Source organism: Musca vetustissima, unplaced genomic scaffold (genome assembly GCF_032173495.1).
Source record: "Musca vetustissima isolate MV318-11 ecotype Yass unplaced genomic scaffold, APGP_CSIRO_Mvet_v1 utg4377, whole genome shotgun sequence".
Classification (NCBI taxonomy): Eukaryota; Metazoa; Arthropoda; class Insecta; order Diptera; family Muscidae; genus Musca; species Musca vetustissima.
Genome location: NW_026883600.1, coordinates 199,160 through 216,975, shown reverse-complemented (window position 1 = coordinate 216,975; position 17,816 = coordinate 199,160). Strand labels below are relative to the sequence as shown.

General features: G+C 34.8%; 1 protein-coding gene across 1 annotated transcript in view; it reads left to right on the top strand.

Moving 5' to 3' along the window:
- The window catches only part of LOC133330514 (teneurin-m), a 275,178-nt gene extending 261,072 nt beyond the window's left edge, over positions 1–14,106 (top strand). Inside the window, exons 5-9 of the mRNA XM_061538951.1 lie at positions 3,458–3,741; positions 4,060–4,471; positions 5,334–5,879; positions 5,949–6,156; positions 8,435–14,106. Coding sequence (XP_061394935.1) covers positions 3,458–3,741; positions 4,060–4,471; positions 5,334–5,879; positions 5,949–6,156; positions 8,435–14,045 — 7,061 coding nt within the window. The 3' untranslated portion in view covers positions 14,046–14,106. The remainder of the gene's footprint in view (positions 1–3,457; positions 3,742–4,059; positions 4,472–5,333; positions 5,880–5,948; positions 6,157–8,434) is intronic.
- The last annotated feature ends 3,710 nt before the right edge of the window (positions 14,107–17,816 follow it).

Sequence of the window (17,816 nt, the reverse complement as noted above, 5' to 3'; positions counted from 1 at the left end):
ATGCGACCTACTAGAAATGAAGAAGTTAAAATCAAACTTGAACCACAAAATAAATTATCAAATATTGACAATATAAACCCCATTAATAATGACCAAGAGCAAAAATTGGAAAGTGCTACCAAATTTATTAAAGAAATTGATGAAACTCCATTTGTAAATAGTCCCTATTGCATACCCGAACCACCACCACCCATACCCGAATGTCCATGTGCCTGTGGTTTATTTGCCGAGACAACAACCGATTCTTCTTCATCTTTATCAACAGCTGATTTCTCTTTTGCAACAGCTGATGATGACACTTTTGCCACAGCTGCCGCTGACACTCAATCAGCTGATCATGAAACTCCCACAGACAATAATGACTTTGACAATGACATTCCAAATGACATTGAAGTGACACAAAATGAAGGCGTTAAAAATAACATGACACTTGATGATTTCAATACAACTGCCACTACATTACCTAGCATTACATCTAAACCTACCATTAGCAATGATAATATAAATGATGATATTAATACCAGCACAAATATGCCAGAGCTGGATGTTAGCACTGTTATTCCTGCTTCTACTACCACTACTATTTCTCCTACTAATCCAACAAATAATAATTTGGTGTCGAATGGTGAAAAGTTTGCATGTCCCGATGTTATGCCTATACTTATACTTGAAGGTGATTGTGGCTTTTTTTAATTTTATTTTTATTTTTTAACTTTCTTCTAACCGGACTAACTTTATGCTTAATAACTAATCAATCCAATATGTACAGTTATAGGTTAATTTTATTTTTATATTTATTTTATAATTATATTTTATTCGCAAATATTTATTTAAATCATTTACATTTCATTTATTTCATTTGTATATTTTTATTTCATTTAATTGCACTTCATTTTCAAGCAAAAGTATTGGCACAAATTTCATGAAAACTTTTTCCAATAATTACCATCAAAATATAGATTACAAAAAATTTCCAAATTCGCATCTTCATTTTTTTACCAAATGTAAACAACGTATTAGACATTATTCTGAAACTAGGCATAATTTTAATCAGATTTTGAAATATATTATAGAATTAGTTTTCAAGAAAAGTCACAAAAATTAGGAACTCTTTGCAACCCTGCACATGTTTTATTCTGTATTTATAGATATACAAATAACAGCTGACTGTCAACTTTATATTAAAAGTGACAGAAATCAAGAACTCTTGGACACCCTGTATATGTTTTTATGCCGTATGTATACGTAAACAGAAAATAGCTGATTGTCAACTTTATATCATTTTAATACTAGTCTAGTCTAGGATTATATTTCAAAATTTGTTTTCAAGAAACTTGAGATAAATAAGGAACTCTTGCCATTACTGTACATTTTTTTTCATATATGTATACGTAAACAGCTGACTATCAACTTTAAATCATTTCAATACTACTTCCAACGGTTAGAGTTTAGTACCTAGGTTTAGAAACCAAGTTGATTTAGAAGGCAAAGCCAAGGAATTTGAGAGAAATTAGTAACTCTTCGCAATCCTGTACATTTTCTTATACAGTATGTATACGTAAACAAATAACAGAGCTGACTGTCAACTATAGATAAATTTAATACTAGTCTAAATAGCCAGAATTTCAATTCAAAATTTTTTTCAAAAAATTTGAGAGAAATAGGTAACATTTGGCAACGCAGTAATTTTTTGACAACCCGGTATAATTTTATGTATATGTAAACAAAAAACAGCTGACTGTCTACATTATATAATTTTAATACCGTTTAAACTGATATAATTTAGCACATAGATGTAGAAAAAGGCATTGTCAAAGAATTTGATAGAAATAAAGAACTCTTCGCAACCCTGCACATCTTCTAATCCTGTATGTACAGGTAAACAAATGACAGCTGACTGACAGCTTTATATCATTTCAATATTAATCTAACCAGATGGGATTTATTATCTTGATTTAGAAATCGATTTAGAAGGCATAGTCTAAACGCTCTTATATAAAGTGATTTTTTAAAGACTGTTTTGGTGAAAGGAATATTAAGTCATGTGAATCCTATATTAAATTATTACTTTAGGGTTCTATAGTATCAAAAATGTTTTTTTTGTGATATTAGGGCTCTAAAGGACAATTTGATTTAGATTTTTATTTTTTTCTAATTAAAAGGTCGTGTGAACCCTTTATGAAAGTATTACTTTAGGGTTCTATAGTGTATATATGTTTCAGACGATGTTAGTCTAGTCTAAACTGGTAGGATTTTATACAACGAATTAGAAATCATGTCGATTTGGATGTGAACCCTGCATAAAATTATTACTTTAGGTTTCTATAGTATAGAAAAAGTTGTCTGTGCTCTTAGGGATCTAGAGTAAAGAAATGTGTAGGCCTCTAGATTATAATGCGATTAGGGTTTTCGTGATTATGTTCCTGTCATTGCCTAATGTAAACAAGGTATCAGACACAAACCTAATGGAAGAAACCCGACATTATTTTAATGGCATTTTTCATATAGAAATTATTTCAATAATAAACGGGGTTTAAATTAAATTTATATGCAGTGTAAACTTTAGATATTACATTGACAAGAAGAAAAACTTCATTTCTGTCAAAAACAGTTTAAAAACCTCCATTTATCATTTGTTGTGAATACTTTACGTCTACGATACGATATGCACTAAAAGTGTATCATACTAAAGACAGTTAGTGCTTGAGGTAACGTAAAAAGTAGTAATTGACGGAAATTAGAGACTTTAAAGAAGAAGAGGAAGGTCAAATTGCAGATTTCTTATATTCTTCATCTCACATATCTCTTAGCAGACAATGAAGTATATAGTCAATTAAATTTCACATATAAAAACATGGATTAGTGGCCAACGTTATGTAAATAAGGCCAAATAGTACTTGATGTAACGTAGAAACTAGTAATAGACGTACGTTCGAGGTTTTAAAGAGAAAGAAGTAGAAGAAATTGCAGTCTTCTTACTTTATTACTCTCACTTCCACCTTAGTAGACAGCCAATTGCATTTTCATTTATCTTTCCTCCATATTTGAAGCATGGGTTAGTGAGCAACGTAAAGTAGCTTACCATTTTCAAGTATTTTTTTATTAAAACATTAACAATTTTAACAAATTAATAACAAATCAACTAAAATCAACTAATCTTAACAATAATAAGAACAACAATATCAAATAATCATAAAAAAATAACAACAAACTCCAAGCAAAACAATTTTTGGCGCCCAAACAAACTGTCATCAAGAAAACTACTGTACAAAATTATTTTCCACATACACACACTCTAAAAAACAAAACTCATTTAATTTTAAAATATTATTATAAATAAATATACATACAAAACAAACTATTAATAAAAAATAACTAACCCACAACAAATACATTCCTCTCATTTTTATGTAATGTTTCTGTGTGTGTCGCAAACTAAAAATCCACCTCCAAAAAGGTGCTCGCACATTCCCAGCTCGTAGCTTCCCACCGGATGGCACAACATTCGGTCAAATATCATTGGGTCAGAAGTTGACCAAGGAAATACAACCCTATAGCTATTGGAATATGCAATTCTATCAATCGGAACCGGCTTATGTTAAATTTGATTATACCATACCTCGAGGAGCCTCAATTGGTGTCTATGGACGGCGTAATGCCCTGCCCACACATACACAATATCATTTCAAAGAGGTGCTAAGTGGATTTAGTGCCAGTACAAGGTCCACGAGGGCGGCACATGTAAGTAGAAAAAATATTTTTTTTTTCATTTTTTAAAATCTAAGGTTTATGGGATCATTTTCCTTGGGTCTTGCGGAAATATTTTGATTTTTTTATGTGGTGTATTTAATACTAAAACCCCTGTGGCTTTTATTAACCTAATGTGTTTTTTGTCTCTTTTTTGTGTATTTTCATGCTACCCTTTCATCACACACACATACACACTCAAAACATTCTCATTTCAACACCAATGCTTAACAACATCTATCACACACACGCTCTCTCGGACATATGATTGATCACACACGGACAATAAATCACTATCATCGATATCAACAGCAATCGATAACACGTGAAGTAACCCGTTATATGGAACCCGGCCACTGGTTTGTCTCCTTGTACAACGATGATGGTGATGTTCAAGAGATCACTTTCTATGCCACAATTGCCGAAGATATGACACAAAATTGTCCCAACGGGTGTTCCGGAAATGGTCAATGCCTATTGGGTCATTGTCAGTGTAATCCCGGCTTTGGTGGTGATGATTGTAGTGAAAGTGTTTGTCCCGTGCTATGTTCACAGCATGGTGAATATATTAATGGTGAATGTATTTGTAATCCCGGCTGGAAGGGTAAAGAATGTTCGCTGCGCCACGACGAATGTGAGGTGGCCGATTGTAATGGTCATGGCCACTGTGTCAGTGGCAAATGTCAGTGTATGCGTGGTTATAAAGGAAAATTCTGTGAAGAAGGTAAACTACAGCAAGAAAAAAATGGAGCACAATTAGATTTTAGTTTGGAAATTTTTAGTTTTGTTTTTTAGGTTAGGTTTTGGAATTTTTGTTTTGAAAGAGATTTCGAGATTATTTCTTTTTATTTCATTTTACTTTTCGACAAATAATCCTCCGAATCATATTTTTTTGGGGTCTAAGTCTAGTTGATTTTAATGAAAAGTACTGTACAAACTACTCAAAATGTTCATAGGTGCGAAATTGAACCCTTTATTAAACAATGCGGCCTTAAGATTTCATGCTTTAAGTTACGATTTTTTTTCTTTTTATTTCATTTTATCTAATTTTTTAGGTTAGGACTGTACAAAACCTCCACAGCAGCCAAATGCTATCATTTTTATTTCATTTGTTCAACAAATTTCATTGACAGGCAATATTAAGCCTTGTGAAGCCTGTTTTAAGTTATCATGTTAGGGTTCCATAGTAAAGGAAAATTACTTCAATGATTATAGGGTTCTAAAGTAACGAAATGTGACTTATCGTGTTGGGGGTCTAATGTAATTGCGTAGAGAAGATATTTTTATTTCACTTTACAGAAATATTTTTTTAGGTTAGATACGATTTTTTCTCTTTATTTCACTTTACAGAAATATTTTTTAGGTTAGGAACGATTTTTTATTTCATTTTACCAAATATTTTTAGGTTAGGTACGATTTTTTCTTTTTATTTCATTTTACCAAATATAGTTTAGGTTTAATACGATTTTTAATTTCATTTTACACAAATATTTTTTTTAGGGTCCACACGATTTTTTCTTTTTATTTCATTTTACCAGCAAAAATTTTTACTAATTTCCATCAATTTTCCTCCTCTTCCCTTTTAGTGGATTGCCCCCATCCCACCTGTTCGGGTCATGGTTTTTGCGCCGATGGCACCTGCATTTGCAAAAAAGGTTGGAAAGGACCCGATTGTGCCACAATGGATCAAGATGCTTTACAATGTCTGCCCGATTGTTCGGGTCATGGTAGCTTTGATCTCGATTCGCAAACCTGTACCTGTGAACCCAAATGGAGTGGTGATGACTGTTCTAAAGAGTTATGCGATTTAGATTGTGGTCAACATGGACGTTGTGTAGGCGATGCTTGCACCTGTGATGAAGGCTGGGGTGGTGAATATTGTAACACAAAGCTGTGTGATGCCCGTTGCAATGAACATGGCCAATGTAAAAATGGAACCTGCCTATGTGTCACGGGTTGGAATGGTAAACATTGTACCATTGAAGGATGTCCGAATTCTTGTAGCGGTCATGGCCAATGTCGTGTCAGCGGTGAAGGTCAATGGGAATGTAGGTGTTATGAAGGCTGGGATGGTGCCGATTGTGGCATTGCCCTGGAATTGAATTGTGGTGATAGCAAGGATAATGATAAGGGTAAGTATACAATTTCTATCTTCAAATTATTATTTTACTTTATTGTGTGTTATGTTTTATCCCTACTAGATGGCCTAGTCGACTGTGAAGATCCTGAATGTTGTGCCAGCCATGTCTGCAAAACATCCCAGTTGTGTGTCTCCGCCCCCAAACCCATTGATGTATTGTTACGCAAACAACCTCCTGCAATTACCGCCTCCTTCTTTGAACGCATGAAATTCTTGATCGATGAAAGTAGCCTTCAGAATTATGCCAAATTGGAGACATTCAATGAAAGGTAAGTTTTGAAATTTAGAGTTTTTAGAAAATAGCTTTCTTTAGTTTTAAAATAAAATTGGGTCTAACTTTTTTGGTTCCAAAAAAATTAATAATAAAATTAAATAATATATTAAAAAACTTGTTTAGAAGAAATGTGAAGAGAATTAAGGAACTCTTGGCAACCCTGTACAGTTTTTATATCCCTAGAAACTTAATTTAAAATATGTCTTTACCATATCATGTGATTTGTTAAAAAATTGTGTAGTTGAAAGACTATACACGCATACAGGACCATGTGAACCCTGTATGACATTATCACATTAGGGTTCTGTAGTATAGAAAAGTGATTACTGTAATTTTAGGGTTCTAGAGTAAAGGAATGTGCTTAATTATGATATGATTCTAGAAGAAAAAAAATTAATTTAAATATTGAGAGTATTTAAAAAAAATTCGAAATTTTTAAATAAAATATTCAAAAAAATACAATATTAAACATTTAAGATGCTTTTTTAAAGATTTATGTAGTTGAATAACATATTAAGCCATGTGAACCCTGTATGACATTATCACATTAGGTTTCTGTAGTATAGAAAAGTGTTGTCTCTGATGTTAGGGTTCTAGAGGAAAGAAATGTGTTTCATTGTGTTAGGCCTTTAGATGTTATAATTAAATTAGGATATTGAAAGTATTTTTAAATAAATTTTGAATGTTTTTAATAAGAAAAGCTATTACGTTGAGAGGTCATGATTTCATTTATTCGTATAATGACCCAATTATAAATTTAAATCCATGTTAAAAACATTTTAGATTATTTTACTTTAGACATGTGTTTTAAGTCCGCTAACAGCTGCCTTACATTATAATTTTAAGGTTATGTAGTACAAAAAATATATTTTTTTCAATTTGATATCCTCTTAAACTATTAAAAAAAATATATCTGTAATTTTGTATCGAAACCTAGGAAATGTTGGATTGTTTTCTTTTTATTTAATTTTACCCCTTTTAAAGGGAAAACAGCTGTTGCCATTTGTTCCAAAAAATATATTAGATTTAAAGTGGAGATTTCTCTTCTTCGATCTTCTAAACAAGTTAATCACTTAGTTTTTAGCTATAATATTTTATTAACTATATTTATAAACAAATACAAATTAATTAATTAACAATTTTTTAATGTTATTTTTTAAGTTTTGTGACCCTGTCTATGAAAATAATCCCCAAATATCCCCATTAAAAAACTATTCCCCTATACCAATATATGTTTAAAAAAATATGTCCTTTGTTTTATGTAACAAAAAAAAAACCATACAAATCAGTTGAGGCCTATTTATTTTTTTAGGAATCATTTTTAAGTTTTCTTTTAGTTTTTTTAGTTTCTCGTTTTTTTGGTTACTTTCTTTATGGTCATGGGGTTATTATTTATAACAAAAACATTTTGCTAATGTCAACAAACAAATTTTTTTCTTTGCTCTTTTTTCTCTTCCTAACTTTTTCCCCCAAACTTTAAAAAAACGCGCGCGCCTTTGCTCACATCTAAAAAATAAAAAAAACGAACTAACTTCCCATTTGGCTTAAAAAAAAAAACAAACAAAAATCATCTAACCCCGTTCGCAATTGAAAAAAAAACTAACCTCACATCTCTCTGTAAAAACAAAAACTAACAGCATTTTTTGGAATTATTTCAATGCAAGGTAAGATGGACTTCTTCAGATTAAGAACTACTACTAAAACTGGTTGTTTGGTATTTCATTTGCTTTTCAAATTTTATTTTCTTTCGTAATTTTCTTTTCCTTTCGTTGTTACATTTCTGAAAAAAGGCGTATTTACATTCCAGGGCGTATGAGTACTGACACTACTTATACGTCACCATTTAAGGAATGCAATCTCTGCCTTTTTTGTAGTTATTCTCCGTCTTTTAGTTTGGTTCTTCTTTCTTTCAAGTAGATTTTGAAAATTTCACATTCTTCCTCATTCTAATTTGTTTCCATAACCGCCAAGCAACCTGGCCAAGCCAGTCAAGTACATCCTTTATGTTTACTACTAGGTTGGAATTTATTGGGTTACCATATACCGCAAAAAAAATTAATTCAAAATATATGTTTATGTAAAAAAACAAAACCTTAAGTGTTCTGAAAATGTTCTTTTAAGTTCTTGTGTGTGTGAAATTTTTAAAAGTTTTTAATTTTTATTTTTAAGTTCCATTTTTTTAAAATACTTCAGTTTTTAGATTTCCAAAATCTCCCCAAATTCTTTAGCATAACAAACTAATCTGTAATCTCTTTTTCCTTCCCTCAATTTAGCCGTTCTGCGGTGATACGCGGCCGTGTTGTCACCTCCCTGGGCATGGGTTTGGTGGGTGTACGCGTCTCCACCACCACCTTGCTGGAAGGTTTCACTTTGACCCGTGAAGATGGCTGGTTTGATTTGATGGTAAATGGCGGTGGCGCTGTTACACTACAATTTGGCCGTTCACCCTTCCGTCCCCAGTCAAGGATTGTCCAAGTACCCTGGAATGAGGTGATTATCATTGATACCGTCGTCATGTCAATGTCAGAAGAGAAGAGTATGCCCGTGACGACCCACACCTGTTTTTCACATGATTATGATCTCATGAAACCCGTCGTGTTGGCTTCATGGAAACATGGCTTCCAAGGTGCTTGCCCAGATCGCAGTGCAATCCTCGCTGAATCTCAGGTCATCCAAGAGTCCCTGCAAATACCTGGTACCGGGTTGAATCTAGTCTATCACTCCTCAAGGGCCGCTGGCTACTTGTCTACCATCAAACTGCAATTGACACCCGAAACAATTCCACCCACCCTGCATCTCATTCATTTGCGTATCACCATTGAAGGCATTCTCTTCGATCGTGTGTTCGAAGCTGATCCTGGTATTAAATTTACCTATGCCTGGAATCGCCTCAACATCTATCGTCAAAGGGTTTATGGTGTAACAACGGCCGTGGTTAAGGTTGGCTATCAGTACACCGATTGCAAGGATATCATTTGGGATATCCAAACCACCAAATTGTCGGGTCATGACATGTCCATATCCGAGGTCGGAGGCTGGAATTTGGATATCCATCATCGTTATAACTTCCATGAGGGTATCCTGCAAAAGGGTGATGGTTCGAATATATATTTGAAGAATAAGCCACGCGTGATCCTTACCACCATGGGTGATGGCCATCAAAGGCCCTTAGAATGTATGGATTGTGATGGTTTGGCAGCACGACAACGTCTTTTGGCTCCCGTGGCCTTGGCTGCTTCGCCCGATGGTAGTCTCTATGTTGGAGATTTCAATTATATACGACGCATCATGACCGATGGCACGGTGAGGACTGTTGTGAAGCTAAATGCCACCCGTGTCAGCTATCGTTATCACATGGCCTTGAGTCCTTTGGATGGTACCCTTTACATTTCCGATCCGGAATCACATCAAATTATACGAGTTCGTGACACCAATGATTATTCGCAGCCTGAAAAGAACTGGGAACCAATTGTGGGTTCCGGAGAACGTTGCCTACCTGGTGATGAGGCTCATTGTGGTGATGGTGCCCTAGCCAAGGATGCCAAATTGGCCTATCCCAAAGGTATTGCCATATCGAGCGATAATGTCCTATACTTCGCCGATGGTACCAATATCCGTATGGTTGATCGTGATGGTATTGTCAGTACCCTGATTGGTAATCACATGCACAAATCACACTGGAAACCCATACCCTGTGAGGGTACTTTGAAGCTGGAAGAAATGCATTTGAGATGGCCCACCGAATTGGCTGTCAGCCCCTTGGATAATACCCTGCACATTATCGATGATCATATGATTTTACGTATGACTCCAGATGGTCGTGTGAGAGTAATTTCCGGTCGTCCATTGCATTGTGCCACCTCTTCCTTCCTTTACGATTCCGATTTGGCCACCCATGCCACTCTAGTGATGCCTCAGTCGATTGCCTTTGGTCCCTTGGGAGAACTTTATGTTGCGGAAAGTGATTCGCAGCGTATCAATCGGGTACGTGTGATTGGTACGAATGGACGCATTGCTCCTTTTGCTGGCGTCGAATCGAAGTGCAATTGCCTTGAGCGTGGTTGTGATTGTTTCGAAGCGGATCATTACTTGGCTACCAGTGCTAAGTTTAATACCATTGCTGCCTTGGCGGTTACACCAGATGGCCATGTACACATTGCCGACCAGGCGAACTATCGCATTCGTGCCGTGATGTCCAGCATTCCTGAGGCCAGCTCCTCCAGGGAATATGAAATCTATGCTCCGGATATGCAGGAAATCTACATCTTCAATCGTTTCGGACAACACGTCTTGACGAAGAATATCCTCACCGGTGAAACCACCTATGTTTTTACCTACAATGTCAACACTTCAAATGGTAAATTGAGCACCGTCACCGATGCCGCCGGCAATAAGGTATTCCTGCTGCGCGACTACACCTCCCAAGTGAACTCCATTGAAAATACCAAGGGCCAGAAATGCCGTCTGCGTATGACCCGCATGAAAATGTTACACGAACTGAACACCCCAGATAATTACAATGTGACATTTGAATATCATGGTCCCACCGGATTGCTGAAGACGAAATTGGATTCGACGGGACGTTCCTATGTCTATAATTATGATGAATTTGGTCGCCTCACCTCCGCCGTTACACCCACAGGACGTGTCATTGATTTGGCTTTCGATCTAAGTGTCAAGGGTGCCCAGGTTAAGGTTTCCGAAAATGCCCAAAAGGAAATCTCCATGTTGATCCAGGGATCCTCAGTGGTCGTAAGGAATGGTGAAGCCGAATCGAAGACCATGGTTGAGATGGATGGCTCGACAACAAGTCTAACTCCCTGGGGTCATTTGCTGCAAATGGAAGTGGTGCCATATCCCATCTTGGCTGAAATTTCACCAATTATTGGCGAGAGCTACCCCGTGCCGGCCAAGCAGAGAACTGAAATTGCCGGTGATTTGGCTAATCGTTTTGAATGGCGTTACTTTGTCAGACGGCTGCAGCAGGGTAAACAGAACAAGGGTCCTAGAACTGTTACTCAAGTGGGTCGCAAATTGCGTGTCAATGGCGATAATGTCCTGACTTTGGAATATGATCGCGATACCCAATCGATTTTGGTTTCCGTCGATGATAAACATGATTTGCTGAATGTAACCTATGATCGCACCTCACGACCGGTTAGCTTCCGTCCTCAGTCGGGTGATTATGCCGATGTTGATTTGGAATATGATCGCTTTGGCCGTTTGGTCACCTGGAAATGGGGCAACCTGCAAGAGGCCTATACCTTTGATCGCAATGGCCGCCTGAATGAAATTAAATACGGAGATGGTTCTTCGATGTTCTATAACTTCAAGGATATGTATGGATCTCTGCCTTTGAAGGTTACCACACCAAGGAAATCGGATTATCTGCTGCAGTACGATGATGCTGGAGCCTTGCAGAGTTTGACCACACCTCGCGGCCATATCCATGCCTTCTCGCTGCAGACATCCCTTGGGTTCTTCAAGTACCAATATTTCTCGCCCATCAATCGTTATCCCTTCGAGATTCTCTACAATGATGAGGGGCAGATTTTGGCGAAAATTCATCCACACCATTCCGGCAAGGTGGCATTTGTCCATGACAATTCGGGACGTTTGGAAACTATTTTGGCTGGCCTATCGAGTACCCACTACACTTACCAAGAGGCAACAAGTTTGGTGAAATCTGTGGAGGTACAAGAACCAGGCTTTGAGCTGAGGCGAGAGTTTAAATACCATGCGGGTATCTTAAAGGATGAGAAACTACGTTTTGGTTCGAAGAACTCTTTGGCATCGGCCCACTACAAATATGCCTATGATGGTAATGCCCGTCTGACAGGAGTGGAGATCTCCATCGATGACAAGGAACTGCCAACAACACGTTATAAGTATAGTCAGAATTTGGGTCAACTCGAAGTTGTGCAAGATCTTAAGATTACCCGCAATGCCTTTAACCGCACCGTGATCCAAGATCCCTCCAAGAAGTTCTTTAGCATCATTGATTATGATCAACATGGTCGGATCAAGAGTGTCCTGATGAATATCCGTGAAATTGATGTCTTCCGTTTGGAGCTGGATTATGATCTGAGGAACCGCATTAAGTCACAGAAGACCACCTTTGGCAGATCGACAGCCTTCGATAAGATCAATTACAATGCCGATGGCCATGTCATTGAGGTCTTGGGTACGAACAATTGGAAATATCTCTACGATGAAAATGGTAATGCCGTGGGAGTGGTGGATCAAGGAGAGAAAATCAATTTGGGATATGACATCGGAGATCGTGTCATTCAGGTGGGAGATGTGGAGTTCAACAACTATGATGCTAGAGGTTTTGTGGTGCGTCATGGTGAGCAGAAGTATCGCTACAATAATCGCGGTCAATTGATCCATGCTTTCGAAAGGGAACGTTTCCAAACCTGGTATTACTATGATGATCGCAGTCGCCTGGTGGCCTGGCATGATTCCAAGGGTAATGTAACCCAATATTACTATGCCAATCCCAAGAGTCCAATGTTGCTGACCCATATGCATTTCCCGAAATTGCAAAAGACCACGCGATTCTTCTATGATGATCGTGATATGTTAATGGCTGTTGAGACGGGAGAGCAGAGATATTATGTGGCCACCGATCAAAATGGTTCGCCCTTGGCATATTTCGATATGAATGGGTCGATTGTTAAGGAAATGAAACGTACACCATTCGGCAGGATCATCAAGGATACCAATCCGGAGTTCTTTATACCCATTGATTTCCATGGAGGTCTGTTGGATCCTCACACGAAGTTGGTGTATACCGAAAATCGTTTATATGACCCCATTTTGGGTCAATGGATGACTCCCTTGTGGGAAACTTTGGCCACGGAAATGTCTCATCCCACTGATGTGTTCATCTATCGCTATCACAACAATGACCCGATTAATCCCAGCAAATCTCAGAATTACATGATTGATTTGGAATCCTGGTTGCAGCTGTTCGGTTATGACCTCAATAATATGCAGAGCACCAAATATACCAAGGCTGCTCAGTACAATCCTCAGGCTTCCATTAAGTCGCCGACCTTGGCGCCCGATTTTGGTGTCATCAGTGGTTTGGAATGTATTGTCGAGAAGACCAATGAAAAGTTCAGTGATTTCGATTTTGTACCCAAGCCTTTGCTGAAAATGGAACCCAAGATGCGTAACCTGTTACCCAGGGTGAGCTATCGTCGTGCGGTATTTGGTGAAGGTGTATTGCTTTCGCGTATTGGCGGCCGAGCCTTGGTCAGTGTGGTGGATGGCTCGAATAGTGTGGTCCAGGATGTTGTCTCATCGGTCTTCAATAATTCCCATTTCTTGGATCTACACTTTAGTATCCATGATCAGGATGTGTTCTACTTTGTCAAGGATAATGTTTTGAAGTTACGAGATGATAATGAGGAGTTGAGACGCCTGGGTGGTATGTTTAACATCTCTACACATGAAATCACCGATCATGGTGGTTCGGCGGCCAAGGAACTAAGGCTACATGGTCCCGATGCTGTGGTCATTATTAAATATGGTGTAGATCCCGAGCAAGAAAGACATCGCATATTGAAACATGCCCATAAACGTGCCGTGGAAAGGGCCTGGGAATTGGAGAAGCAGCTTGTAGCTGCTGGTTTCCAGGGTCGCGGTGATTGGACGGAAGAAGAGAAGGAAGAATTGGTATCGCACGGTGATGTGGATGGCTGGATTGGTGTCGATATCCATAGCATTTACAAATATCCCCAACTGGCTGATGATCCCGGCAATGTGGCCTTCCAGCGGGATGCCAAACGCAAGCGAAGAAAGATCGGCAATAATCATCGAACGGGTAAAAGTCGCCGACAACAACAACAGAAGTTGAAGGATATGTCAGCGTGAAAAGAAGTTTATCTAGAATTTGACAACAACAACAACGATTTACTATTACAACAACAACAACGCCTATATTACGATTTAAATGCGAACGTAAATCACCCCCACGAAGAAAACGAAGACGAATACGAAGCAGAAGAAGATGATAATTTTCACAAAAATAAAAATGCTAAAAAAGACTTGGTAAGCAACTCAACCGAAGATGACTTGTATTATTAAATAAAATTAAAAACAAAAAAGAAATTATAAAGAAAAAAATCCCCCAAAAAAGAAAATCAATGTAAGACAAAAAGGAAATTAAAAAAAGAAAAAACTACTTAAGACAAAACTAAGAGAAAAACACACAAAAGATCAATTGCAAAGCGAGAATGTTTAGCTATAATAACAACAACACACGCAAAAATAACATGTATAGAAAAAATGCAACACTGTAATAACGCAAACAGAAAACGAACTATAGAACCCTACCACACATATGGGGGGCGGCAAAAAAGTCATGCAACATAAATTTTAGGAATTTATGTTTTATTATTTTTCTTAGGGGATAACAAAAAATTGTGAACAGAATGCATATATCTAAGGAAATAGATATAAACACACACATCTATAAAAAAATAGAATACATAGAAATCGTAAAAAAATATAGTTTTGTATAAAATAAAAATCCCACTTCAAAAAAAAAAAATATAAATAAAACAGAAAGCGATAAAAACACTTTAGATAACAAAACACTAGAATCTCAAAACAAAAATCAATGTTTTTATGTAAAACTATATAAAAAAGAAATGAAATCAATGTGAGATTATCAAGTAAAAAGTTATTAGCTAAACATCAAAGTAAAATGAATCTCCTGAAACCCTTTTCCCTCAATATCCCCCCACTCCCCTTAATAATAAATAATTGTAATAATGTTATAAATAGAAAAACAGCCATAACAGTTTAACAATAGAGCCTTGATTATATATATAAAAAAATAATTATTTTATATTATTATTATATTTTTTTTAATTAATAAAAAGTATTGTTTGCAATATAATTTTTCAATTTCTTTCCCATCTCGAATATAATTTATCCAACAAATATTAATTCTTTTTAATATTTTTTCTAATCTCATTTATATTTCTTTTTTTTTATAAACTTTGTCTTTATATAAGCAAAAAATTTATTAAGTATAAACAAAACACAAGCTTTAAATATCTCTACATCACAAAAACATACATACGAAGAGAAATTACGAAAATACAACAACTTTTTTACAAAATATTCCGATTTTATTTTCATTTCTTTTTATATTTTACTGGAAAGCCCTCCTGGTCCAATATTGTGTGTTGAAATGCCTAAATATGTAATCTATTTGTCACATAATTAAACCAAATGTCATGTGTAAACCTTGTATGTTTTATTAGAAGACCACTGATGTAAAAATAAAAAAGTTTTTTGAGCTTTTTTAATCCCTTATGTCCCAAGCCGCAATTTTGCTACCAAAAATTTCCTCAAATTATCAACCCAAAAGTATTTAATATTTTGAATAATTAATTTTCAATATTTTATTGTCTTCATCACTCTTAATATTTTCTCAATAATGAATATTTGTTATTTAATTTTCTATTATTTTCTCTATTTATTTATAATACTGCCTCTAATTTCCACACAATTTCCCATTACAGTGATGTATTTGATCACTTTCCCTGTTAAATTAAACGCCAGACTCCCAACGTTTCAATTCTGTTGCTAATTTGCAACATTTTCTACTTAAACACCTTTGACGCCAGACGCCTCTATTGTGTTCACAGAGAATGATGTGACACATTGCCTTTCAGCTGTGACATTTCTCTGAGAAAATTAAGAAGAGTCAGTGATGAAAATATAGAACGGTATTTGTTCTTATTTCTCTCTCACTCTGTCACCTTCTCTATCTCTTTCTCTTCATCTCACATACACACTTCTTGAATGATTTAATATCAAAATATCACTCTTTGAATATCAACAGGGTGACTATGAGAAATTCAAATAATTTAACAGGCTGCACATGCTTGGCACAAAGCAACAGATGCTACGAAGTGGCCTGGCAACCAAACAAATTTATTCAAAAAGTTATCAAAAACCCATCTAAAAATTGGAAAAAATCACAGAAAAATAACATAAGTGGCCTGTCGACATATTTAACTGATATTTTCTTTATATGAAGTGGCCTGGCAACCAAGCAAATTTATTTCACAAAAGTGACAAAAAGTTTATAATATGTGAAGAAAAGTGAAAAAACACACAAAAATGACATAAGTGGCCTGGCGACATATTTAACTGATATTTCCCTTACATTAAGTGGCCTGGCAACCAAGCTAATTTATTTCACAAAAGTATAATATGAGCGTATGAAGTTTAAAAAACAAGGTTTACACATCACTGAAATTAATATTTTATGTGGCCTGGCGATATATCCAATTATTTCCTACACGTTAAGTGACCCGGCGACAGATTACATTTATTTGTCATGGTGGCAAAACTATTTAGAAAAGAAGGGTTTATGCATCATAAAACAATGTGACCTGGCGACATTTCCATTTTCATACATTAGGTGGTCTGGCAATACATACAATTTATTACTCAAAGTCACAAAACAGGGTTTATACATCACAGAAAAAAATATCTTAAGTGGCCTGGCGACATATCTCTTTTACTTTGTGCTAAAGTGCACAAAGTGGCCTGGCAACACATAAAATTAATTCCTCAAGGTGAAAAATGGTCAAGAGAAAAATGGTCATTAACATCTCAGAAGCACACACCTGAAATGGCCTGGCGACATATCTATTCCTATTTTTTCTATACAAAAAAAATAAAGCTAAACCAAAAAAATCAAGAAATACTCACGCAATTTTGTCTTATTTGGAAAAAAAAACTCCTATAATAATTTCTTAAAATAATATACAACTCGAATATAATTTATATATAATTATGAATAATAAAGTTTATACTCTTTTTTATAATTTTATCATTTTTAAATCTTATAATTTTTTAATATTATTATGTTTTGATATTATTATTTAACTCGAATGAAAAAAAAGCAAAACACAAAACAAAAACACCCCCGAAAAAAATGTAACGAAAATCAAGCAAATTTTTACAATTGTGATATATAATCTTTATAAATTAAAAAAATAAAACAAAAATAATAAATAAATCCTTAATAATAAATATGCAAGTTTTTTTTTTTTTTTTTATATTCTTTTTAATTATACAATTTTTTATTAATTAAAAATGCAAAATAAAAAATGTTTAACTTTTTAATTTTTTAAAAAAAAAATTTTTTTAAAAATATTTTTTTAAAATTAATAAAAAAAAATTTTTGTGTAATTTCTCAAAACATTTTTTGAAAGAATTAATAATTACTAATCATCACTAAAAATTCATTCTAAAAATATTTTATAATGTTTTAAATGTTTTTTTTTTTTTTATTTATTTTTTTTTAAAAAAATTTTTTAATATTTTTTTTAATGTTTTTGGTTTATTTTTTTTTCTAATTATTAAAAAAATGATTTGTTTTTTTTACTTTTTGTAATTTTTTATAACTTTTACACCAATAAACTGCAATATTTTTATATTTAATTTATAATTAATAAACACATTAAGTATATACTCAAAAAATAATTTTATTTTATTATTTTTTTTATTTTAAATTTCAATAAATGCCATATAAATAATTTTTAATGATTTTTTTTTTATATTTTTATTTATAATTAAAAAATAAAATTATAAGGATAAAAATGCTTATTAAATATA